Source organism: Siphateles boraxobius, unplaced genomic scaffold (genome assembly GCF_051911475.1).
Source record: "Siphateles boraxobius isolate OS27281-9 unplaced genomic scaffold, OSU_SipBor_1 6, whole genome shotgun sequence".
NCBI lineage: Eukaryota > Metazoa > Chordata > Actinopteri > Cypriniformes > Leuciscidae > Siphateles > Siphateles boraxobius.
This window is the reverse complement of record NW_027509186.1, coordinates 16,078,575-16,105,858: the sequence shown is the minus strand read 5'-3', so window position 1 is coordinate 16,105,858 and position 27,284 is coordinate 16,078,575. Positions and strand designations below refer to the sequence as shown.

Below are 27,284 nucleotides of genomic sequence, written 5' to 3'. Positions count from 1 at the left end.
TAAAATGTAAATTACCATAATCCACATAAAGTACAGCAAACAAAATAAAATATAAAACATCTTCCTTAAAAATAAAAGTACTTAACAAATGACAGACAAAAGTGTTGCAATATTTAACAACAGTGCATGAAAAGCTACTGGATACTAACTTCCAAACAAGTCAGGATTATCAGATGTTCTCACCTGTACAGATAAACTATTTGCCAAAGGTAATGAAATGCACATGATGTTCTCTCACCAACAAACATACAGGTATAAATACTGATAAAGACAGCCACAAAACAATCATTCTGATTACATGATCATGTTGAAAATCTTCTGTAGTATTCACTTTTGTAAACATGCCAAGATGACACAGATTAATCTGTGTAATCCTCTATCCATGGTGCTAGAACCTGTGTGATGTCTTGAATCAGAAGCCAAAGAGACACAGATACCCAGATGCGTTTGAGGGGGAAAATTACATTTTGACTGTTTTGATTATTTTTGTTTAAAAGCAAACTGTCCATTTTGATGTGCAGAATGAGCAGGAGCTGGAACATTATGACATTAAAGATGAACTGAACTGAAATTTGAAAAAATGTGATGTATTTTATTTATTCTCATTGGTACAATTATTAAAATGGCAGAATTTGTTAAAAGGGATAAAACTGTATGTTGAAAATGTTGTTTTTGTTACACGGGCGCCGCCATGCTGGATTTCAACATTCGGCTACGTCACTGGTAGGCTACTCCGTTGCCAACCAACACCAGCAGAGCAGCCAAAGATTGTGAATAGTCTGAGGCTAGCTGACATGGCTGAGGAAACAGATACCAACAGGTCTAGGGGGGGTCATACTGTATTGCCCCTGGATGTGGTAATGCGGAGGATGAGGTGTTCTTTGAGGACCAAGATGAAGACTTTTTCTCAAGTGATGACAGTGCCAGTTGCAGTGATGTACTGTAGAGGAGGAAGACACAAACTGTATTGAGCACAGAAAAAGCATTGTCTCTAACAAGCAGTTGTTAATGTTTTTTTCCATCTGTCACTGGGAGGGTTGTGGCAAATGCCTAGAAGAACCACCAGCTTTGTCCAACAGTGGTTTTGGGGTGACTGTAAAAACACACTGTGTGGATGGCCATAATTACATTTGGCATTCACAAAATCAAATCAGGGGAGTCATGGAGTGCAACATCACTGTTCCGGCTGCTGTGTTTGTGACAGGGAATGAGTGCAGTCCTTTCCTAGAGGTATGCAAAATAAATTGGTTTGGAGGCCATGTCAGAGAGGTGGTGGTATAAAATCCAGAAAGCCTACGTCATACCGGAAGTTAACTATGCCTGGGCTATCCACAATGAGGGGGTCATGAGTGCTGTGAGTGAGAAGCCGATCACTGTCTCAGGGGATGCGTGATATGACAGCCCTGGCTATAATGCAACCTTCGGCACCTACTCTCTGTTTGACACAGAATCAAAGATGATCGTGGCTCAGGAAACTGTGCGGGTGACTGACGTGAAAAATAGCTACTGGCTCGAGGTAGAGGGTATGAAGAGATGCCTGGCCAAGCTTGCGGACCACGCAGTCTCCATCTCTGTGTTGGCCACTGACTGCCACCCATCTGTGCAGAAGGTACTAAGAGAGAAACACCAGGAAATCAAACATGAGTATGATCTGTGGCACATTGTCAAGAATGTAAAAAAGAAAATTTTAAGATGCAAAAATCCTGACCTGAGTGAGTGGATCCGGATGATAACTAATCACTTCTGGTATTCTGTTTCCTCTTGTGGGGGAGATAGAGTAAGACTCAGCGAAAGGTGGATATCACTGCTACACCACATAACAAATGTTCATGAGTGGGTGACTGGGGAAACAATAACAAAATGTGACCACCCTCCCTACACCCCAGATGAGGAGAGCAGGCGCCTGTGGCTCCGTCCTGACTCTGCAGCCTTTAATAGCCTCCAAAAGGTTGTCCTGAACAGGCAGCTCATCCAAAATCTTGACAGAGTGACAGAGGGCATCCCCACAGGTGAATTTGTTCATGCTCTTTATAATAAGAATGCAATGAAGAGAAAGGCCTTCAGCTATGAAAGCTTTGAAGCGCGTCTTCGCCTGACTGCACTGGACAACAACAACAACATAGAGAGAGAGAGAGAGGGCAACAACCAAGACAGGTGGACACAGATTTAGGCAACAATTTTCAAAGGCTGCCGGTCAGTACGTGGTGGCACAAATAAAAAAGCAGAAAGCCTACAGTTTCCAAAAGGATATAGTCAATGGAGCCATCTTAAGACGGAGGGAGTCCACCACCATACAGACAACCTTACAGGAACAGAAACAGGAAGCTCACCCTACATTGGGCCAAAACAGAGGGCTTACCAAACCTGACAAAGAGCATTCTGTGGCAAAACACCTTAGCCGGTTCACGTAGTAGAAAAAAAAAACCCTGTCAAAGCAAAATCAAATTTAACATATACTGTATAATCCCTACAACATTATATATAGATAGTTCTGTTTATCTATAATAGTCCTACTGCAAAACCATATTCTTTAGGCAGTATCAGTTCAAATATTTTTTGTTTGTTTTTTGCTATATACTTAGTAAAGTTATCTTTCAATTATTTGATATTATCCAATAAAATGATGACTAAATGGCAACTTTTTTAACACCAAAAACCCCCTGCATTACTGTGTCATGGCTGATATGGTATGCCTCCTCTTTCAATAATTGAATGTGTCTATCATCAAATAAAATCGTTGCTATGTCTTACAGTAAATATTAAACAAATGACAAAAAAAGTGTTGCCATGGTGTGCTTTGTCAATAAAATCCGTATAAAGCTAGCTTGCTGTCTTTTTTTTTTTTTTTTACAATGTTTATTATTTTTTGATTATAAAAGACTGTTAACAGAGAAACACTTTTTCAGATCGTCACAGTTATTTCCCACCCCAACAAGAAAACACATCACTCTCTTCTCCCATACAGAAATACACAAAGGTATCAGACAAACGACATTCTAAATACAAAACAAATATTGCAAGGTACCCAGAAACCAAGTATACATTACTGTTCTTCACACATAAAAGTAAAATTTTCCAGCAAGACACCATATTAAATAAAAGAAAAAAGAAGAACACTAATACATAGTTACACCTCCTGTAATAAATGACCAATATTATTGTTGTTGATGTAGTAATTAAACAGCTTCCAAATTTCTTCATATACATCCATTTTGTTTTTAATAAAGTATGTTATTTTTTCCAAGGCCATACACTGTGCCATGGATTTAATCCAAGATCCAATAACTGGTGGATCAGACCTTTTCCAGCTAAGAGCTATCATTATTTTAGTTTGTAATATAGCAAAATCTATAAATTTATGCTGCTGTTGATTTAGTTTAAAGTTCTTTGGATATAAGTGTTGCAAAATCATTTTTGCATCCAGAGGAATATTCAAGGACAGAATTATCTTTGTAATATTAATCACTTCCACCCAAAAGTCTCTAATAATACTGCATTCCCAAACACAATGCACAAATGATCCCTGAGCTTCTCTGCATTTAAAGCATTTATCGGGGATATTGTTATTAAACCTATTTAGTTTTACAGGAGTTATGTAAGTCTGCATCAACCAGTTATATTGAAGTAGTTTTAAGCTAATGTTACCTGACTGTTTCTGAGAATTTTTACAAACTTGTCTCCAATCATCCTCAGATATATCCTCTCTCAATCCCACCTTCCATAATTCAAGTTTCGGGGTTGATGATTCAGTAGACCCTAATGCAAGCCAGTTGTAAAAAACTGATATTAATCCTTTATTATTGCATTTCTTGGTAATTAATTCCTCCAAAGAAGATAGTGCTGGCAAGTTTAATGATTTGTTCTGCATAGAGAGAACAAAACTCCTTATCTGTAAATATTTAAAGAAGTGTTTTCTTGGAATATTATACTTTGTAGATACCTGCTCAAACGACATCAACGTTCCCTCCTCAAAAAGATCACTAATTTTGCTTAATCCTTTTTCAACCCACAATCGGAATCCTGAATCCTTTGTGCCTGGTTTGAATAATGTGTTGCCCCAAATGGGGCTAAACTGGGATAAAGAGTCAGCTATTTTCATGTACTCTTTAACTTCATACCATTCTCTAATCATATTACAAACAATGGGGTGCGTGGTGACTCTTTTCAATTGTTTAAACTTATCTGAGTATATATACAAGTTTAATGGCAATGCAATACCACATGACTCCATATCCATCCAGGATGGTTTGTTTCCAGAGGAAAAATAAAACATTATTGTTCTTAATTGTGCAGCTAAATTGTACCAGTACAGGTTGGGACATTTTAACCCTCCAGTGTCAAATGGAAGATAAAGAAGAGAAAGACGAACTCGAGGCTATTTCTTGTTCCAAATAAATTTCCTGAATAAGGAGTTAATCTTCGAGAACAATCCAATAGGTGGCTCCAAAGGGATATTTTGGAATATTAACATGAATTTAGGCAAAATATTCATCTTCAATATATTAATCCTTCCTATCAATGAAATTGGTAAAGATACCCATCTCTCTAGATCTTTAGATGTTGATTCCATTATAGCATTATAATTTGTAGAAATTATTTTTTCTAATTGGGAAACTATTTTGATACCCAAATATGTAAAGCTGGGTGATATTTTCAAGGTAAATAAATGTGATGTATTTGGGCAGCTGTCTTCATTGAGCAGCATTAACGATGACTTTGATGTGTTCACTTTATATCCAGATATATTTCCAAATTGATTGATCAGATCTAAAAGTGCAGGTAGAGAAGAGTTTAACTGTTTTAAGAATAGCACTACATTGTCAGCGAATAAAGCTACTTTATGTTCCTTGCCACCCATTGTTATCCCTTTTATGTGATTGCAAGACCTTACGGCTAATGCTAGTGGTTCGATAGCCAAAATGAATAAAAGTGGGGACAGTGGTGAGCCTTGAGGGCACCCTCTTGTAATATTAAATGGCTCAGAAATCACCTCATTGGTTAAGATTTCAGCCACTGGATTGGAATGTAATAATTTGATCCAATGTAAAAAGGAGCTTCCAAATCCGAATTTTTCAATAACGTCAAAGAGATAAGCCCATTCGATTCTATCGAAAGCTTTCTCCGCCTCAAGCGAGAGAAGAGCCGTATCTTTTTCCTCTTTTTGGCCATGCAACATATTTAAAACGCTTCTTACGTTATGACATCCCTGTCTACTCTTAATGAACCCACTTTGATCATCACCCACAATGCCCAGAAGCACAGTCTCTAACCTTTTTGCCAAGATTTTACATAGTATTTTGGTATCGGTATTTATTAGGCTTATAGGTCACATATTTCCACATTTTGTGTTCGGTTTTCCTGGTTTTGGTAAAAGAATGATCAAAGCCTCTCTCATAGAAGTAGGAAGACAGTCATTATTATAACATTCTATATACATATTATGGAGTGGCCTAAACAGTTTATCTTTGAAATATTTATATAGGTCAATGGGCAGGCCATCAGGTCCTGCTGTTTTACCACCTTTTAATGTAGTTATAGCCTCCATAATTTCAGCTGCAGTAAGCTCACTATCTAACTTAATTTTTAGTTCCTCAGATATTTTAGGGATGTTGAGATTATCAAAAAACGCAGAGTAGGTATCAGTCGTGGCCTTATATTCAGAGCAATATAGCTTTTCGTAGAAATTTCTAAACGCTTTATTAATTTCCATCGGATCTACAGTCTTATTCTTATTTTCATCCTCAATATTAGTAATTGCTCTTTCTGATTCCTGTTGTTTTATACGCCAAGCAAGAAGTCTGCCTGTTTTTTCTCCCTGATCGTAAAATTGTTGCTTTAATCTTAATAAATTGGCCGCTGCTTTTTCATGCGTTATTTCATTATATTGGGTTCTTAACAATAGTAATTCTTTTAAAACATTATCAGTATTTTGGCCTGCATGTAAACTCTTTTCCTCAAGTAAGTAAATTTTTGTTTCAAGGGTTTTAGTTTTCTCCTGTTTCTCTTTTGTCTTCCTGCTCGTATAACTTATAATGTGTCCTCGTATAAAGGCTTTAAAGGCTTCCCATCTAATTGTAGCTGATGTTTGGGTGGTGTTGTGTTCAAAATAGTAATCAATTTGTTCCCCTAAGAACTCAAGAAATCTTTTGTCATGCATCCAGTGTATTTTAAATCTCCATTTAGTACGATTATGAATAAGCTTTGGTTCAACATATGTCAAGGATACAAGAGCGTGATCTGATATAAGAATACTACTATATTGACATTTTCTGATACAGGAAATTAGTTCAGCTGATACCAGAAAGTAATCTATTCTGGAGTATCCTTTAGAAGTACTCGACCAACATGAATATTCCCTTTTTAGTGGGTTTTGAGCCCTCCATATATCCACCAGGTTAAGTTCCTTTATAAAATGTTGTAAAGCTTTCCTAGACCTTACATGAGAGTTATCGATACCAGATGACCGGTCCTTACTGGGCTGCAAAACACAATTGAAATCACCTACCACAATGTGTTTTCAAGGGCATTGTGGAGATTCTCAAAAATAAGTCATTATAAAAATTTACGTTGTCATCGTTAGGTCCATACACATTAACCAGATTAATCCGGGTTGATCGAATATTTCCCTGTACAATCAAAAATCTACCGTTGGGGTCTTTAGTTACTTTATCAATGCGCAAAGGAATAGACTTGTATCATAATTATAACTCCTCTGGAATTAGAATAGTAAGCTGAAGACAGTACCTGACTTGGCTATCTACGTTTAATTTTGATTGTCTCATGATCTAGCATGTGTGTTTCCTGTAGGAATACAATTTTGGCTCTTAGCTGTTTTATTCTACCTATTACTAGTTTTATTTTAGTAAGTTTACGTAGGCCTCTACAATTCCAAGATACACATTCAACCAAAACATCTTTTATTGGCTATAATATCATGGTTAACATAAAGAGAGGTAAATTACCTTGGTGCAAGCATAGCAATAAAAAACTATAAAAGGGTACCATTGGGAATAAAACCAAAAAGAAAAGAAAGAGAGCGACCCCCCAAAAACCCAGACTTGGCCCATTAGAACATACAGGCTCCCCCAAACCCCTAAATAACTTCCCTCCACGATCGGGAATAGGTCCACACTATACTGAGGAACTATTCTCCTGTAAACCAAAACTCTGCTCAATTGCTTGTCTATGTACAAAAATAATCCAGATATACCATATTTAACTAACTAACGTTATCAACTGTATATAGAATATGCGCCATACTACATGCATGCATCTTTCAGCCCTCACTTGAGAAGCAACTAATTGCACTTTAAACGGAATACGAAATAAAAAACAAAATAAAATAGAGCTTTAAACAGGGCTTATTAATACTTTATACTTGTATTTTAACCAAGTCTGTAAGTAGTACAATGTCAATTTTCCAACAGAATTAGGCCCTACATACCTCTTAGTTTCCAACAGCCACATCTAAAGAGATTGTAAGTTTAATAAGAGTTCTCAACAAGACGCACTTAGTTTTTAGTCATCCTCAGTCACCGGCTCCAGCTTCTTGATGTACTTGTTCACGTCCGCTGGTGTATTGAAGATGACAGTGCGGTCAGCGTTGGTCAGCAGGAGCCGTGCGGGGTATATGATCCGGTGCTTGTCCAGTCCGAGTTCCCGCAGCCGGTTCCTCACGCCGTCGTACCTCCTCTGTTATTTGTACACCTCCGTTGGCAGGTCAGGAAGAAATGTTATTTTTTTGTTAAGGTACGTCACCTCTTTCTGTATCCGCGCGGCTTTCAAGATATTTTCTCTATCCTTGTAGTTTAAACACTTGATGATGATGGTTCTCGGATACGTGGTGGAACTTTGGCTCACTGTTATCCGGTGGGCTCTCTCTAAAACCGGTCTATCCATTTTTCTATAAAGGAGCAGGTGTCATTGCCTTCTACTTTCTCGGGTTTGGCCAGTACACGCTAGTTATTACGTCTGCTCCTCCCTTCTAAATCTTCGACTTTGTTAGTGAGGTTTTTTGTATTGCTCTCAAGGTTTTCGATAGTTTCTTTCAGGGTTTGTATCTCGTCTTCTGCCGTAGATATCCGCATTTCGGCCTCCATGATACGCCCACTGCAATCTTTAATGTCCGTTTGGACATTTCTTATTTCCGTCAGTACCCCGTCAATTTTCGTGTTAAAGTATTGTTTGAATGAGGTTATGGCAAGCATAAGGTCCTTTGTTGACGGATTATCCATGTTTATGACTTGTTCGGAGTCCGCGGGAAAAGCAGCGGGTAACGTTACCTGCTCCGGTGAGCATGGTTCCCCTTCAGCTATCTTCTGGCCTGGCTCTTGGCCTACATCCTCACTGCTCTCCATCGTTTTCTTGTCCTTAGCCGCTTTTTTTGGCATGTTTGAAGTAGTTTACTCATATGCTTACAATTTCTTCTCTTTATATGGCCTCACTCTGGAATATAATGCAGGATTTATTGAAAAGCAACTGAGCACGAGGAAAACGCGTCTGCTCACCGTGCCGCCATAACCGGAAGTCCGCTTGGTGTCTTTTTGTATTTAGCTAGCTAGCTGAATATAACTTCAAGAATGTTGGCTTAACGTTACTCCTTTATCAAACAAATTCAAATGAAGACCAAATTGATCATCTCTATTTCTTTCTCTCTACCCCCTGCCTTGTAAACAAAATTATTCTAGTCGTGATTTCTAGTGTTTAATCCTAGGAATGAGAGACGTGTTGAAAAAGTCAATGAGTACATGAAGCGTCTGACAATGTCTGCATCAAATGTTTTATTTAGCCAAGTTACAAGTCCAACGCATACTCGAATCCTTGGTACTCGGCTGATGGGAAAAGATCCCTGATGTAAATCACAGCACAGGATGGGATCGGAATCCTATTCCTCCTTCCCAAATGCCCCCTCGCCCAAAGAGTGAACTGCTGGTACGCCGTTAACCTAAACAGTCTGAGAAAAGGATATAACAAGTTAGCCTAGCCTAACGTTAGCCTAGTCACCAATTCGAAAAATACACTGTACATACCTGCTACTTATGGGGTGCTCCAGCGTCTCAGCTCGTACATCCCTTAGAGAAAGCATAGCCACCTCCAATACATCTCTCTCACCGCAGAGCATCCGAAATGAACGGTGCATGGTGATGCATTTTTCACCCATTAACAAATGTTCCAAGTTGACCTCTCTGCAACAGATTGACTCCGGTGCAGTGTCCATGCTCCGGCAGCTTCCACACCCACACCAGTCACTTCGCCCCAAACGATCCTGTGCTGTATGTGGAGCCTGAAACTGATCTTCCATGTGGTGGTGGTAGTCAGAAACTACTGGACTGTCCCTCACAGGCTCAAATGCATAACCCATGCCGTTAAAAGTGCTCATTTTCGTCTGTGTATATAGGACCTACAGCTGTTGCCTATACACCTTCGCGGGTCCTACCATGCCAGTGACATCATCGAAATTGCCAGCGTTCATATACTAACAAGCGCAATTTTTCTGTTGCTTAAAAAAAGCTATATTGATATTTTTAATTAACATTTTTAGTGTAATTTACTTTTAATTGTCATAAACAACACGTTATCAACGTCAATTTTTTTCAGTTCAGTTCATCTTTAAATAAAGATATGTAAAGTTTACTGGTGACAGTAACTCAATGATTTTTCAGCAAGCTGCACTGTTTTTAATTAAGTTCCTTCCTTGAGAAACTTTCTGTCACGGTACACACACACAGAAACAGGTAAGTTCCAATATCAGTAATTTATTGAGGGTAATCCGTACTCACAACAGTTCAGGCAGGGGGTCAAAGTCCATAATATCAATCCAAGGCAGAAACAAGAAACAGAAACCAACATCCGAAGTGTGGGACATAAAACAACGACTCTGTAACAAACACTAAAAAAGACAGGGTATATATACACACACAGAACTAACAAGGTGATAAGAAACAGCTGTGTGCAATGATGAGTGTTGAGAACAGACAAAGGATCGTGGAAAATGCAGTTCCAGAATGAATGGTGACAGTAAGGGAAAGAGACCTCTAGTGGACACCCAGGGAAACACAAACCAACACTGTGACATAACCCCCCCTCTACGGAACAGCTACCAGACGCTCCAAGACCCACAAAAAACAAATAAAACAAGAGTCCAGGAGGGAGTTGGAACGGTGGAGGATCAGGGGGAGGGATGGGGGGCCAGGTCCATGAAAGGAAACAGAGACAGGGGGTGATGGTTTAGCCGGTGGCCAGGGAGAAAGCAGACAGTCCATCGGGCGGCCAGGGCGAAGCAAACAGTCCATCGGGCGCCCAGGGCAAAGCAGACGACCCATCGGGCGGCCAGGGCGAAGCAGACGACCCCTCGGGCGGCCAGGGCGGTGAAGACCCCTCGGGCGGCCATGGCGGTGACGACTCAGGAACAGACACCGGGTCAGGAACAGACGCCAGAACAGTAACAACCACAAGGACAGACACAAACACAGAAACAAACATTGGCTCAGGAACAGACACTGGCTCCGGCTCAGGAACAGACACTGGCTCCGGCTCAGGAACAGACACTGGCTCCGGCTCAGGAACAGACACTGGCTCCGGCTCAGGAACAGACACTGGCTCCGGCTCAGGAACAGCAGCGGGCATAACGGGTCCGAAAGGCACATCCAGGATTCTGGCCAGATGCTCGAAGTAGCCCAATAATGTTTCAGAGTGCCCGAGAATCGGTTTCAGGACCACTGGCTCTGGAATCAACGGACTCGGGATCACCGGACCTCGGACCACCAGAACTGGGACCACCGGACTCGGGACCATCGGGACAGTCCCGGAGGAGGTCATCCTTCTCCTCCGTTTATGAGAGCGAGAGGGCGCTGGACTGTACGGTGCCAGCGGTGAGGGCTCTGGGCTGGACAGCGCCAGCGGTGAGGGCTCTGGGCTGGACGGCGCCAGCGGTGAGGGCTCTGGGCTGGACGGCGCCAGCGATGAGGGCTCTGGGCTGGACGGCGCCAGCGGTGAGGGCTCTGGGCTGGACGGCGCCAGCGGTGAGGGCTCTGGGCTGGACGGCGCCAGCAGTGAAGGCTCTGTGCTGGACGGCGCCAGCGGTGAGGGCTCTGTGCTGGACAGAACCCGCGGTGATGGTCTCGTGCTGGGCGGAACCAGCGATGAGGGCCTTGTGCTGAACGGAACCCGCGGTGACGGCCTCGTGCTGGGCGGAACCCGCGACGAGGGTCTTGTGCTGGACCAGACCAGCGGCTCTGGATCAGGAACATGGCAGGGCGGACGACGGTGTCGTGGAATTTGTCGACCACCTCCTCCCCTGCAACCTCCCCTAGTTCCGGAGAACTTGGCCAGGCGAGTCCCCTCAAACGATCCTCCTCTCTCGAAGGAAGAGGCCTCGGGGGACTTTTCCGCCCACAGTGTAAAACAATTGAAAATGTTCATTGCATGGTATGGTACGGTACGGTACGGAACGGCTCGCTTCGGCTCGCTTTAAATGGTACCACCTCAGAGCTGCATCCACGCATATTGTAAAGGTGCGGGGTGATAACCTAGGCCGAATGGAAGAACCCGATACTGGTATGCTTCGCCCCTGAAAGCAAACCTCAGGAACCTCCTGTGATGAGGATGGATAGATAAGTAAGCGTCCTTTAAGTCTATTGTGACAAACCAGTCCTCGGACTGAGTCTGTGACACAATCATATTTAGCGTAAGCATACTTTGAACTTAAGATTCTGAAACCTGCTGTTTAATTGACCCAGGTCTAGAGTAGGACACAACCCCTCATCCTCTTTCGTAAACAATGAAGTAATGGCTGTAAAACCCTGACTGTCTACTGGGAGGAGGAACCCCTTCTACAGATCCTTTTGCAGAAGTGTCAGAACTTCCTGCTCCATAACCAAAGTCTGCTCAGGGTCCACCACAGTGGGGAGGACCCCTAGAAATCTCGGGGCGGACAAGAACCGAATTCTGAACCCTTTCCTATAGTGTGCAGGACCCACTGAGAAATATGTGGCAGTAGTTTCCACGCTGCCAGAAATTCTACTAGGGGAATCAGTCTCTCAAGACTGGCCTCTGGATTTGGTTGAACAGTCACTACGGCACCCTGAAACGGCGAACCGGCAGGGAAACCGAACTGACTGCTCTACGACCCCCCTCGGAGGATCGTTTGGGGACACTGACACCTTGGAGCCCTGAACGGCGAACCGGCAGGAAAACCAAACTGGCAGCACTTGCCCTCGTCAGAGAGTCGCACCCGCCGAGGAGAAACGATTTCTCAAAACCATCCCTACCCCGGAGGGGACCACCCTTAGAAGCCTGATAGCCTCGGCATCAGGGCTTCCTCTTTGTCCGAGCTATTTTAGAGATAAAACAGTCCTCAGATCTTGCATATCTCTAACATTTTGGCTAGACTGCTACCGCCACCCAGGTCCCCCTCGATTGTGGAGGAGCCCAAATGGCGATGCTCATTTTGCACTCTGTGCTGCGAGGGGCTTAGTAGACCGAGACTGCTCCCGCCCAGCAGTCTCAGGAACATTAGATTGGTGAGGAAGAAACCTCTGGAACGCCGCTGAATGGTTTATTTCTCCGTTTTTTGGGGTTTTTTGAAAGCGGAGCGTCCAGAAGAACATACATAATTTATCTTATTTTTCTTTATTTTTAAATCAGAAAAATGTATATATATATATATATATATATATATATATATATATATATATATATATATATATATATATATCACTCCGTGGCCATCAGCAAGAAAACAACCGAACTGGCCGTGCTGCGACCCTCCTCAGAGAGTCGCCCCCCCAGAGGACTCAGAGGAGAAACGATTTCTCGAAACCGTCCCTCCCCAGTATAGTTTATCTGTTTTTACACGACGCGAATCTCGAATAGTGTCAGTGCTGACATCCTCAGATTCATCCATGTCCTTGTATTTTAGCAACCAGCACTGCCTAATAAAATGTTTTTATTTAAGATGGCTGGTGGGTAACGTCGGGGTTAAAAATGATGACGCCAACTCGGGAGAGAGAAAGCTCGCAAAAGTCTCTTTAACCCGAGGCACTGTCATACCATGATGCTAAATACCCATAGCATTACTATAGTTAGACGTTTGGGCATTAAACACATAAAATAGAAACCGGCTTATTCCACGATCTCGACACCTCAGTGTCGAGATAGGGAAAATACAGGAGATAGGGAAAAAACGGCAGTCCCCGACGAGGAGGCTGAGATACAGAGTTTTTCTGTTTTTAGATATATTTCATCTAATAAACTCTTTTTATTTTCACTCTCATAATGTTCAGCTGGCCAGTAAATATTTAACTAGCAACAGCACTAGATAAACCTCCTTTTAAAGCTCCTCTTTATTCAACAGAGTTATGAGGTGACTTTTTTATTGAAACTCAAACATCTGCCTTTTCTTAATATCTTTATTTGTTTTGTTCTCTTTTTGTAAACAAACACTGGATCTGGCAGGTGAGAGCTGAGATAGGGCGGAGCCCGTCCCAACCCCCCGCTGTCAGATCCGTTTGCGAACACCAAAATGTGAGTCTCCGCCGTGCCTCGGCAACAGCGGGACCCGCGCGGGGAGCGCGAACCGAAACGTCCTCCTCGAAGAGCGCCCGGCAGGAGCGGAGCGTCCTCACGGACAGCTTCTCGCAATACTCACAGTCAGCTCCCTCGAGAACTGACTGTGGCACGCTCCACTCCCAAATAGTAACAAAAAAGCTGATGTGTATGTCCCCAACCGTGATATAACGTGGGCAGGGAACAAAACAAAGCTGCTTGCTCTCTTTTGCCATAATATATATATATTGCAACTTGACAGACAACAATAAATATGACAAGGACAGAATACACAGATCGCTTGCTGAAGGCACAGAAGCTGTCGCGGTCTGTTTTCTGGTGTGCTTTATAGCTTCCTGGTCTATGACGTCACCCGCCTATGACATCTCGCTCTTCCATTGGACTGATTATACACGTGCTTCACGACGCAATCACGCAGAGCGTTCCCACCGCGTCTCAACGCAGCTCGAGTTCCCTTGAAAGGGAACCACACTTCGCCGTTTCTCCCAATCCACCCAGATCCAGGATCCTCCGGATCCTCCGAATCCTCCTCCCTTCAGTAGAAGCTAGAGAGGATGATGAGGGTGCCACATCCAAATCAGGATCTGAGTCTCCTGAGTCTGTAGTGTCAGAGGGAGAAGACAATACATCCTGCAGCTCGCTGGAGGGGTCAGGCTGCATAATCATCTCTAAAACTTCACTACAAGTCAAGCCCTTTTTCATGTTGCTTGCTGCTCTTCTCACCATCAAAGGAGCACCAGGCTTGCATACAAGTGTTTAAATCCACTTGCTTTGTTTTTGTTTAGTCTGAATTTCTCACCATCAAAAGGCACTTTGTTTTTGTTTACTCCATTTAGTTCTGAGAGCTGAGGTGCATGTTTTGATTTTCTCAGACGCATCAAGGTGAGTTCTCACACTCTCTCTCTCACACTCTCTCTCTCACTCTCTCTCTCTCTCATACACACACACACACACACACACACACACACACACACACACACACACACACACACACACACACACACACACACACACACACACACACACACACACACACACTTTAATATGCTATTATACTCCATATAACACCATGTAGAAGCCAGAAACTAAGCTTTTTTTGCACAGGCCTATCTAAAGGGTTAATGGTGCCACCTGGTTATCAACAGTAAAAATTACAAATTCCCAACAGGGAAAACCACCAACAATCAAAAATGCATGATTATATGGTGTCATGGCTTTGCAATCAAAAAATGTGGTTATAATGAACCGAACAGTAAATGAGGGAGAAAAAGTTAAAATCTGATGCTGCACAAAAACTAACAATGCATCAAAACCAATGTTGTTTCTAATCTTTGACATGTTCAAGACTGTGATAAAAGGTAAAAAAAATCCAGTCCACAGTCACATTTTATATTGAAAATAAGTCATTTTGTGTGTTTTTCCCCCCAAATCAGTGACACCATTTATGAATTTGGCAATTAAAGAGTTAAAATCCTGATTTTTTTTTAAAACATTTAGCAGTTTTGATCAGGACTGAGGTTGATTAATAGATTTATGCAAAAAAAATTTAAAAAAATATTTATCTGATACATTTTTACAGCAGTTTAAAGTAGTGGCTGTTTTCAGCCACGAACATAACGAAAGGGTAGTGAATTTGCCCACAGTTTACTGTTGAGTTTTTGAAAATTTTCAAAGCATTTTCCCAAAATATGTGTCAAAATAAGATTTGTCACCAAAAATCATTCCATTTGCTGAAACAGAGAAAATTATGGCCAAATTAAGACTCAAAAATACCCCATAGTGGCTGAAAACTGTTGGTTCATTTCTGCTTTTCCACACAACTGAATTTAATTGAATCAACACTGAACTGACTTGAGCTGAATAATGACACTATTGTATTTTTAGAGCTGCTTTACAGCTGAATTTGAATGTGTCTTATATTTGGTGAATTTTGCATCATTGATTCTGTTATTTTCCTGTTTATGTGATCAATATTTTATAAAGTGCTATATAAATAAAGGTGACTTCACTTGACAATAATAAATCAAGAGATCACTGGTGTCACAGTCACCACCCTATGATCATCGTCACTGTCACTGTCATCGTCACTGTCATGTGTTAAGGCGGGCATACACTGTGCGATGTCTGTGCGATTTCAGCAAGGTATCTACTCACACTGAACGAGTAGATCGCATGCGATATAAAGCCAAAGCTCAGGATTCATGTGCTCACACTATACGGTCCGAACGTCGAGCTGCGACTTGACTGCTCACACTATACGTGTGAAATATGTGCGATAAACCCCCGTGCTGCGTTGGTAGACGATATCATGTATCCAGAGATATTGTCAAAACAAGCATCAGTTATCAATATCAAGATGATTTAGCACTTCCAATTTATGTATTAAATTATTATTAGTATTGTTGAATTAGGGAAGGCTAATTTTATTATTAAATTGATCTGCTATTATAATTAATTTGCCACGCAATAATTTCACAGCACATCGCCGCAATGCGCTGTGAAATTATTGATAACTGATGCTTGTTTTGACAATATCTCTGGCTACATGATATCGTCTACCAACCCAGCTATAATTCATTGTAGCCTAATCGATCTAAATGTTTTCGAAAATTTTCAAGAAAATTGTCTAAAACATTTAGATCGATTAGGCTACAATGAATTATAGGCATATAAATATATTAACAGTCTATAATATGTCCGAACACTGCAATAATTAGTCATCAAAGAAAATTAAAAACAGGTTTATTTCAAAAACGTTGTTTAACAAATTAATAAAAGAGGCACGGTGCTACATCGCAGCTTGGAAGACGTGGGTAATAACTGGACAAACTGGAGGTAAGCAACAGTAATTTGTAGCTAGTTTGAACTACAGAACTTAAAGAGTTCCCTCTTTTCGTTTTTATTTCTGCAGATTGAAATGGTTAAAATCTGTTTTCGCGCAGGCGCAGTGAGGGATAAAACACTGAGTTTAGGGCAATCGGTTCGTAGTTCTGCTTCAACTGTGCGATATAGTCACGAGGAGCGACCAAAATTTCTGACATGCCAGAAATTCATCCGACCATCCGATTGCCGATCGGGAGAGGTTAATCGCCTCTCGTTTCCCCTTGTATACTGCACGAACGCTGCACGACAAACGACGCACGACAAAGCTGAAAATCGGCCCGACCCGAAAAAGAGTCGCACGAGTCAGAATTCGGCTCAAAATCGGACGAAATTCGCACAGTGTATGCCTGCCTTTAGTCCCCGTCTGCACAACAGTTACCAGCATCATCCTTGGCCCACACCTGCACCTCATTCACCATCACCCGCACCTGCCAGCAATCATCATCACTCACCGTCTTCAGCTGTTGTCTTCATTGTTCACCTTTGTATTTAGTTCCTTCCTGTTCAGTCAGTCCCTGTCCGTTCTACTTCGTCAGTTATAGTAAGGGTGTGTGTTCATCATACCTGGCTGTACCCGTTGGAGTTATTATTAGTAGGGGTGTAAATATTAATCGATTCGCATCGATGCATCGATTATACAGCCGACGATTCAATGCATCGATGCGTCCGCAAGAGAATCGATTAATGTGTTTATTTTGCCGCCTGTCTATTTTCAGCATCCGCTCCGACATGTGCGTATAACCTACTCCTAAGCTGCGGGTGGCGCTAACCTCATTATTGTTGTACTTCACACGCGTTACTTACGTTTCACGTTCACACACATTGTTGAGTCTGACTTTATAGAACAATGGAACCATCACAGCGAGCTGGCAATGAAACTGAATTGTTACACACTCCAGTCGGCGTCAAGTCATGGGTGTGGAAGCATTTTGGCTTCAGGAAAACCGATGGAGGAGCAGTGGTAAGAGATGTTGCCGTTTGCAAAGAGAAAGGCTGTCAGTCTGAGATAAGATACTGTGGCAATACGTCGAATCTATCCGCACACCTGAAAAGGCGCCATGGCATTGATGATGGCGAGTCAGAGTGTAACGTTAAAGAAAGAACACAGGCTTCCACGCCCGCCAAATCACTGGCAACGTTTTTTGCTCCAAAGTTGTCGAGCACTTCAAAAAGAGCAAAAAACATCACCAAAGGCATTGCGTTTTTTATATGCAAAGACATGAGGCCCTATAGCGTCGTAGAGAACGAAGGCTTTAGATACCTGCTTGAAGTTCTTGAGCCGAGGTACAACATCCCCTCACGGCAACACTTTAGCGAGTCCTATATTCCGAACTTGTACACCAAAGTTTGTGATGAAGTTATTCAGGGTCTGATGAGTGCAGAGCGAGTAGCTATAACTTCAGATGGATGGACTTCATGCACAACGGAGTCCTATATCACTGTAACGTGTCATTTCATTGACAACAAATGGCAAATGAAAAACCACGTTTTACAGACTCGTGTTTTGGGAGACACTCATTCAGGAGTTAATATCGGGCAGGTTCTGAGAAGCGCGTGTGAAGAATGGGGTATATTGGACAAGGCACCGGCTCTCGTAACCGACAACGCTTCTAACATGATCAAAGCTGGTGAAGAGGCAGGCTTATCACCACATATAAAGTGCTTCGCGCACACGCTTAATCTGACAACACAAGATGGCCTGAAGATTGCTGCCACAGAACGGCTTTTAGGGCGCGTGAGGAGAATTGTGAGTTTTTTTCACCGCAACGCAGTTGCGACCACTGTTTTGAAGGAGAAGCAAGGTTTGCTCGGGCTTCCACACCACAAGCTCAAAGCAGACGTGAAAACCCGATGGAATAGTTCTTTCGAGATGTTGGAGCGATTTCTTGAACAACAAGCTGCGGTGATGGCAACACTTCTCGACAAGAAAGTCAGAAAAGGCTCGTGTGACGTGCACACACTCAGTGAAAGTGATCTCTTGGCTGCCGAACAAATGGTGAGTCTGCTAGCCCCGCTAAAGTCTGCTACTACTCTGATGTGCGAGGAGAAGCAACCCACTGTGTCCATCATCGCACCTCTCCGAATAAAGTTGTTGGCGCATTTCGAATATGTACCGGATGACTCCGCCTTAATCAAAGACATGAAACGACTCATGTCTGAAGATCTTAGAGGGCGATATGTGGACGAAGAACCATTCTTACTTCGAGCAGCTGCTTTGGACCCCCGATTTAAAAAGCTTCCTTTCCTGGGTGATGAGAGAAGAAACCAAACCTTTGAATATCTTGCGGAAGAAGCGGCACAGCTGAAGGAACAGAGGGTAGGTTGTTTCTCATCTTGGTTCATTTAGTTATGGATGGTGTTTAATTCAATTTAATAGTGATTACTATTAAATAGTAATAGTTAAAAAGTAGTTAAATAGTTAAATAGTAATACTGATGATGAACCCGTTGTTCCATTGAGTACTCTAGCTATTACTAATAATAACTTTGCCTTTATGTGTATGTGTTTGTCTGTGTTACAGTCAGAGGCCCAGCCTGAGGAAGCCCCAGAGGCCCAGCCTCCTCACTCTTCTCCTCACCAGATTTCTTTGGAGCTAAATGAGGTGTGTGATGCAGAAACCACTAAAGGTATGTATTCATACATTGTAGACATACTTGATATTTCTATATCTTTTTATCTATCTATCTATCTATCTATCTATCTATCTATCTATATATATATATATATATATATGCTTTACATATAATTATATATATATATATATATATATATATATATATATGCTTTACCTATAATTTTATATATATATATATATATATATATATATATAACACATAACTATAATCAAGCCTTATTTTTTATTTCTGTGCCATTCTAGAATGCCCCCCCGTTTCCAAGAAATCAAAGGTATTGGAGGACCTTTTTGGTGACTCCTTCTGCACTGAGGACCCAAGTGTCAGAGGCAAAACATCCAAAGAACAAGCCCATGATGAAGTTAGGAAGTACAGAGATGTTGCATCTTTGAGCCTAGATGGTAAGGTGTTAGACTGGTGGAGAGCTCACCAGGCTGAGTTTCCTCTCCTGGCAGACCTGGCCAAGACGTACTTATGCATTCCTGGTACAAGTGTACCATCAGAACGTGTATTTAGTACAGCAGGGGACATTGTGCGTTCAGAGCGTAGTGTATTGTCTTCTGAGCATGTGGACCAGTTGATTTTCTTGAAGAAGAATCTGTCAAAGTGCACCACTGAGAGTATTGAACTGTAGAGTCTCCTTGTTTTTTGGTTGTTTTGCCATTAATGGGCTTTAGGCTTATGTCCTAGACTTTTGTTACTTTTGATTCTTACTGCACTTAAACTGTTTTGAGTAACTGTTCTATTTGCAAGGCCCCTGCTATAGCTCAAGCCATGAGCCATGCTTCTAAATACCTCATTCTTCTAAAATACAAATGCATTTTTGTTATTTTGTAGTGAATGTGCTGTAGGCTTATGTCCTAGACTTTTGTTACTTTTTGTTATTATTGCACTTTAACTGATTTTGTGGAGTAACTGTTCTATTTGCAGTTCATCTACTGCAGAGGATGTGTGACCATTACCTCTAAATAAGATGCAAAACATGCAAAAAAAAAAAAACGTTGAACTTTAGGCTGTAGAGGTCAGTCTTTGTTTGTTTGTTTTAACAGTGAATAGGCTAATTGGCCATAGTAGACCTGCACTGTAAGTATTAGACTTAATTATTTTTATTTTGTTCTTATTACAATTTATCTGATGGCACTTTATTGTAACTGTAACTGTTACATTTGCTGTTCTATTTGCAATGCTTTGAGCACAACATGCACACTGTGAATAGAATACTGTTTCTGTATTCTTAATAAAAGGCAAAATATAAATTTCTTTGTTGATTTATTTGAAACTTAATAGATATCATTTAAAAATATCGAGTATTAATCGTATCGAATCGAATCGAATCGTATCGTGCGGAATTTTGAAGTATCGAAAATAATCGAATCGTTGGCTTAAGAAATCGGTATCGTATCGAATCGTCATGAAGGCCCCGATTTACACCCCTAATTATTAGTAAAAGTTTGTATTCGAGCCTTTTTGCCTCTTCGTCTTCTTCTACCTACACCACACCCTGACAACTGGACTGGAACAATAAAGGCAAAACAAACAATGTGCATTCTAAATGTTATTATAAATCCGTTATTTTAATTTTAAATTACTTGAAAGTTTATCCAAAAAATATGTTTTGTTTTTTTACCTGTTAAATTTAATTAACTTTTGGTCCATGTCTATCAGCTTTGAAGTCTAGTAAAAATTCCCCAAATAGATTTGTAAAGTCCATAATTTGGTGATTATCTGTGTCAGTAAAGTCTCTACACGCATCATGTTCCTTGACAAAAAAACGGATTTATTCTAGTTTCCAAACAGAACAGAAGCAAACAAAAGACATGGCAGAAAAACCATGTGCTTCCACAGCTGATCACACAGGAAGTAATGCCCCTACAGGCTTAAATAATACATACTCTAAACTTTCTAATCCTATTCTCTCAAAGAGACACCATGTTAAATACCAAATACATAGTTTAGAAATATTACATAGGAAACAAAAAAAATACATAAGATAAACAAAGAAAAATATACTATAATTAAACTTAAAATATGCACCAATACAAATAACAGTATGGCCTATACAAGAATTATAGATTTAAAATTGAGCATAGGCAAGGCAAGGCAAGTTTATTTATATAGCACATTTCATACACAATGGTAATTCAAAGTGCTTTACATAGAAGAAATTAAAATAATCAAAAGAAATCAGAATAATTAAAACAGTTTAGAATAAAAGATAAAATACAGAAATAATCAAATGAAATCAGAATAATTAAAACATAAAATAAAATACAGTGCAAACAGTCGGACAAACAGTGGCACAGTGCTCATTCACTAAATGCACAGTTAAACAGATGTGTTTTGAGTCTGGATTTGAATGTGACTACGGTAGGAGCACATCTGATCTCTTCTGGAAGCTGGTTCCAGCTACGGCTGGCATAGTAGCTAAAAGCAGACTCGCCATGCTTAGAGTGAACCCTTGGTATTTCCAGCTGATGTGATCCTAATGATCTGAGTGATCTGTTGGGTTTATATTCACTGAGCATATCTGCAATGTATTGAGGTCCTAGGCCATTGAATGATTTATATACCAGTAATAATACTTTAAAATCAATCCTAAATGTAACTGGCAGCCAGTGTAAAGACCTGAGGACTGGTGTGATGTGTTCATATTTTCTGGTTCTGCTCAGAATCCTAGCAGCAGCGTTCTGTATGAGCTGCAACTGTCTTATGGTCTTTTTGGGAAGGCCAGTGAGAAGTCCATTACAATAATCCACCCTACTGGTGATGAAAGCATGCACAAGTTTTTCTAAGTCTTGACTGGAAACAGAGCATCTAATTCTTGCAATATTTTTCAGGTGACAATATGCTGATTTAGTTATTGCTTAGTTATTTAGTAGAGCTGTGTGTCGTCTGCATAGCTGTGGTAAGCGATTTGGCTCTTTCTCATTATTTGGCTCATTGGGAGCATGTACAGGTTGAATAGGAGTGGCGCAAGAATTGAGCCTTGCGGGACTCCGCATGTCATGGATGTCCACTCAGACTTATGGTCTCCTATACTCACATAATAACCTCTGCCTCCTAAGTATGACCTGAACCATTTTAGGACTATCCCAGAAAGCCCGACCCAGTTTTCCAGCCTGTCAAGAAGTATGTTGTGATCGACAGTGTCAAATGCAGCACTGAGGTCGAGTAGTACCAGCACTGATAATTTGCCTGTATCAGTATTTAAGCGAATATAATTTATTATTTTTATGAGCGCGGTCTCTGTACTGTGGTGCGGTCGGAAACCAGATTGAAAATGGTCAAAGTATCCATTCGAGCTTAAGAATTTGTTCAGCTGATTGAAGACAACTTTTTCAATGATCTTGCCTATGAAAGGAAAATTTGAGATCGGTCTATAGTTGTTTAATATGGTCTTATCCAGATTGCTCTTTTTCAGGAGGGGCTTGACAACAGCAGTTTTCAGGGAGGTCGGAAAACTTCCAGAGAGAAGTGAGGCATTTACCACTTCTAGGAGATCTGCTTCTAAGCTGTGTAACACATTTTTGAAAAAAGATGTGGGAAGTGCGTCAAGGGCGCAGGTTGATGTTTTTAGTTGCTGTACGGTTTCTTCCAAAATTTTGCCATCAATTTCTTCGAAATCAGACATAGTGGCTACTTTCTCGTGCTGTTGTCTGATCTGCCTGACCCCAGCGCAACTCAAGGATGAGCTGATCACCTTTCTGATATTATTGATTTTCTCAGAGAAGAAAGAAGCAAACTCACTGCACTTTCTCACTGAGAGCATTTCACTGGGAATCTGGCTTGGGGCGGTTTGTCAGTCTCTCTACAGTAGCAAAAAGAGTGTGCGTGTTGTTTATATTGCTGTTTATAATATTCGAGAAGAAAGTCTGTCTAGCTTTGCTTAGTTCCTTATTGAAAGCATGGATGCTGTCTTTGTAGATGTTATAATGGACTACAAGTTTTGTCTTCCGCCACATGCGCTCTGCTTTTCTGCATTGTCTTTTCATATTTTGCACTGCTGTTGAGTTTCTCCAAGGTGCTTTTTGTCTGCCACTCTTCTTCCTGACTTTCACAGGAGCAATATCATCAATTACACTCTTAACTTTTGAGTTAAAAGAATCAAGGAGAAAATCAACAGAGTCAGCAGATATGCTTGGTGTTAAAGATATAGCCTTCATAAATAGTACACTAGTATTCTCATTGAAGCATCTCTTCTTGACAGACACAGATCTAGCTTCAATGGCAGGAGAGATCAATATATCAAAGAAAATACAAAAATGATCAGACAGTGCTACATCCTTAATAACAATTGATGAAATGTTTAGACCCTTACTGATAAGTAAATCTAGAGTGTGTCCACGATTATGTGTGGGTCCATGTATATGCTGAGTCAGATCAAAAGTTTTAAAACAGTTTTGATTTCTTTTGCCATATTGTTTTCTGCATTATCTATGTGAATGTTAAAATCTCCAGCAATGGCAAAGCAGTCAAACTCTGAGGAAATTGTTGATAACAGTTCTGTTAAGTTCTCAGCAAAAGCTGGAGAGTATTTTGGAGGCCTGTAAACAATGATAACTAAAATGCGTGGAGCACCTTTTAACACAATACCCAGATACTCGAAAGACGGGTAATTCCCAAATGATATTTGCTTACATTGATAGACATCTTTATAAAGAGCAGCTAAACCTCCGCCTCTTCTGACAGCTCTGCAGACACTCGTAAAAGTAAAGTTAGGAGGGGATGTTTCATTGAGGACTGTTGCACTGCAACTTTCTTCTAGCCAAGTTTCATTTAGCAACATAAAATCCAGGTTGTATGTGGTTATTAAGTCGTTGACTAAAAGTGATTTATTTTTAAGTGAGCGGATGTTTAAAAGTGCTAACTTAACAGTCTTACTTTTTGTCCCCACAGCAATCTTGGTATGTCGTGTAATAGGCACCAGATTAGATGGGTTTGCTCTACGGCTTTTGAAGGCCTTAGACTTTCTATCATGTAATCGAACACCAATAGAGAAAGATACAGGCACACTGGGTTCCCGCTTGTTCTGTAAACATTTGAGAAAGTTATTGTTATCATAGCGGGGACCCGACACACATCACTGAGAGCTGGTATCAGTTGTTTTTGGTTCACCTCGAGCCGCTGGAGGGGGGTGTGGGCCCTGGCGCTGTGGCAAAGCCGAAGAGCTCTCACAGGAGGAGGGGGAGGGTGAGCTGGGCCCGCAGGCTTTGGTGGTTGTGGGGCCTGGCGTTTTTTGGCTGGTATCTGGGGGCTCGCAGCAAAAGAGTGGGATAGTCTAGTTCCAGCATGCACCAGTTGTTCCATTTTCTCAGAGAAGCACAGAAGTGGAGATGCTGGAGAGAGTGATAATGTTTCCGGTGAGAAGGATTGTTGCTCTGGTGTTATTGGAGGCTGTAGTATGCTGTCCTGGTTTCCCTGGCTGTTTTCCAGAAAATCGTCCTTGGGTGCTGTATCTTGGAGCAGTGCTGGTATGTCACAGTCTGTCTGTGGTGAGCTCTGTGGGCATGGCTCAGCTGAGATTGTGTCCGTGAGCAGAGGTTGTTGTGGCTGAGTGGTGTTATCACTGTCCTTGTGTGATGTGTCAACCGCATGTCCATTCAGGTGCTGAAGTGAAATCCTGTGGTCATTCATACTGTATCCAGGTGTGTGTGTGCCATTCAGGTTGAGTGGATTGGCACACATTGCAGAAGGATGACGGAGGGAGAAGTAGATATTGTCCTTTAGCACTCTTGAACCAAGTTTGTTTGGGTGGTGGCCATTCTGTTGAAACAGTTGCCTCTGACTCCAGAAAAGATTGAAGTTGTCAATAAAGTTCACTCCTTTTATATTGCAGGTTTTTTGCAGCCATGTATTAAGCCCAAGCAACCGTGAAAACCTGTTTGTTCCTCTTGCTGGGAGTGGTCCACTGATGAATGTTTGAACTTTCAGTCTTTTAAGTGTTTCAAAAAGTTCATTGAAATCCTTTTTAAGAAGTTCCGACTGCTCTTTATGAATATCATTCTTCCCCACATGAATGATGAGTCGATTTGCAGTCTTATGTTTCATCAGAATGTTCTCAAGTTCCCTGTTTACATCAGATGTTGTTGCTTGTGGAAGGCAGCACGTTGTTGTATCCCTGCTATTAATGTTTCTAATTACGGAGTCGCCCATAATCAGAGTCCTGGGCTCGGCTGCACTGTGAGCTGAGTGCCGCTGTCTGGTCGACCTTGAGCCCCAGTTAGCATCAGTGTTAGCTACTGGCTGATTCAGTCTGTGTGCGATCACATTCATCAAATTTGGGGATTCCTCATTCATTAATACTTCAAATCTGTTCTCAAGATGTATAGGCGGCGGTAGGAGACCAGTGTTTGCAGTCCTTGTCAGAGCCGTATCTGGGGTAGAGGATGCTACTGCAGTAAAATGTGATGCTCGTGACAATCTGATGTCTCGAGTGCCTTTGGGTCTCGCACCCTGTTTGTGCCATCGATTAGTAAAACGATCGGCTTGTTTCTCTACACTCAGTATGGCCTGTCGAGAAACACTAGATTCATGGGACTCACCGGCTGTATGCTGAGGACGTCCATGACGAAGCTCTGTTGTGTGTTCCGTCTGGTTTGGTGGTCCCGCAATTAACTTTGTTTCAAGAATTGCAATCCTTTGTAAAAGTCTGTGGCAGTCGGAGCAGCAAGTAGATTCCAGAGGAGGCATTTTCTTATCCTTATGAATGTAGGCAGTTGTGTTTTCTCTTCCCCGGAATGTAAGCTTTCAGTGGGAGGCTGGTCGAATAAAATAATTCTGCTTCTTTTTTTTTTTTTTTTTTGTAGAGCATAGGAAAAAAAACATCTGTACCATATTCTCAAATGAATATTCATGATGAAGGTAAAAGGGAAAAAAATGCATGAAAGGTTTAAGACGACAATAAATAAAACATGCTTACATGTACATCTTAGATTACCATCCATAAAGTCAACTTCCACTAGTAACCGTCCATCTTTTTCGGTCCTTTCTGTCTGTGCAGGTCATCACACATCCTCTCTACAGCAGCTCGACCATCAACAATGACATTGCGTTGCTGAAACTTGCATCTCCAGTTGTCTACACTCCCCGTATCTCTCCTGTATGTCTGGCTCCATCAACCATCAACATCCTGCCTGGAACTCGCTGCTTCACCACTGGATGGGGCGCAACTGCCACCGCATGTAAGTTAGACAAAGGCCTGTAAGACAAAGATGAATCGCAAAATTAATTCTTGTATATTACTTGTTTTGTTTTTTGTTTTTTAGGGTCAAAGCTTCTGGATTTCATCAAAAATATCTTAATTTGTGTTCTGAAGATGAACGAAGGTCTTACAGGTTAGGGTTAGGGTTAGAAAAACTCTGAACAGTCTGTCTGATGTTTTCTTTTTTCAGTGAGTCCTCTAATCCTGCAGCAAACAGTTCTGCCCATCATGAGTCCTGCTGTTTGCAGACAGATCTTGGGTCAGAGCCAAATCACTGATGCCATGATCTGTTCTGGAGCCTCTGGATCCTCATCTTGCATGGTACGTGAAGACAGATCAAGACAAATACATTACCATATTAACGTTACTGCTGATTCGATCTCAAATGTGTGTTTGTGTCTGTGTGATTCCCACAGGGTGATTCTGGTGGTCCTCTGGTATGTGAGAGTTCAGTGGTGGGATCTATGTCCTGGGGCATCCGCACTCGTGACACCCGTTTCCCAGTAGTCTACGCTCGCATCTCCCAACACCGCTCCTGGATCGACAAGACTATCGCTTCCAACTAGAGCGCCAGTCTGAGCATTTACCCTTCAAAGGAGGCAAAGGCAGAGTTTTATCATTAATCTGTATTACAGTTGGTCCTTGTTGATGGTCTTTTTGTTTATGACTTTTGGCCTTGTGTCAGTCTGAGCTCTCGTGACCTGCCTTTGAGTTTAATGTTTTGTTTTTTGTTCATGTTACATGTAACGGTTTTAAACAAATAATGAAAATTTCTGGTAATGAAATAATGAAAATAAAATAAAATGGATACAATAAATTGTAATGAAGTGTAATAATTTATCTGAACTTAAAACGTCTCTGTTCCCTCCTTCAGGGAACGAGGGTTACATACGTAACCGAGACGTTTTAAGTTCAGATAAATGATAACACTTCATTACCATTTATTGTATCCATTTTATTTTATTTTCATTATTTCATTACCAGAAATTTTCATTATTTGT

General features: G+C 41.3%; 2 protein-coding genes across 2 annotated transcripts in view; both read left to right on the top strand.

The window, feature by feature from the left end:
* LOC143715940 (chymotrypsin-like protease CTRL-1) overlaps positions 1–27,053 on the top strand; it is a 31,336-nt gene extending 4,283 nt beyond the window's left edge. The window contains exon 7 of the mRNA XM_077207868.1: positions 26,700–27,053. Within this exon, the coding sequence (XP_077063983.1) occupies positions 26,700–26,849 (150 nt within the window). The 3' untranslated portion in view covers positions 26,850–27,053. The remainder of the gene's footprint in view (positions 1–26,699) is intronic.
* LOC143715709 (E3 SUMO-protein ligase ZBED1-like) lies at positions 17,297–19,716 on the top strand. The gene is made up of 3 exons (XM_077207459.1): positions 17,297–18,766; positions 18,977–19,076; positions 19,328–19,716. The coding sequence occupies exons 1-3, from the start codon at positions 17,297–17,299 to the stop codon at positions 19,714–19,716; spliced, it is 1,959 nt and encodes a 652-aa protein (XP_077063574.1).
* Positions 27,054–27,284: the final 231 nt, after the last annotated feature.

Coding starts and splice junctions, on each gene's coding strand:
- LOC143715709 (XM_077207459.1), top strand. CDS start 17,297: ATGGAACCATCACAGCGAGCTGGCAATGAAACTGAATTGTTACACACT. Junction 18,767..18,976: donor CACAGCTGAAGGAACAGAGG/GTAGGTTGTTTC, acceptor TTACAGTCAGAG/GCCCAGCCTGAGGAAGCCCC. Junction 19,077..19,327: donor TGATGCAGAAACCACTAAAG/GTATGTATTCAT, acceptor GTGCCATTCTAG/AATGCCCCCCCGTTTCCAAG.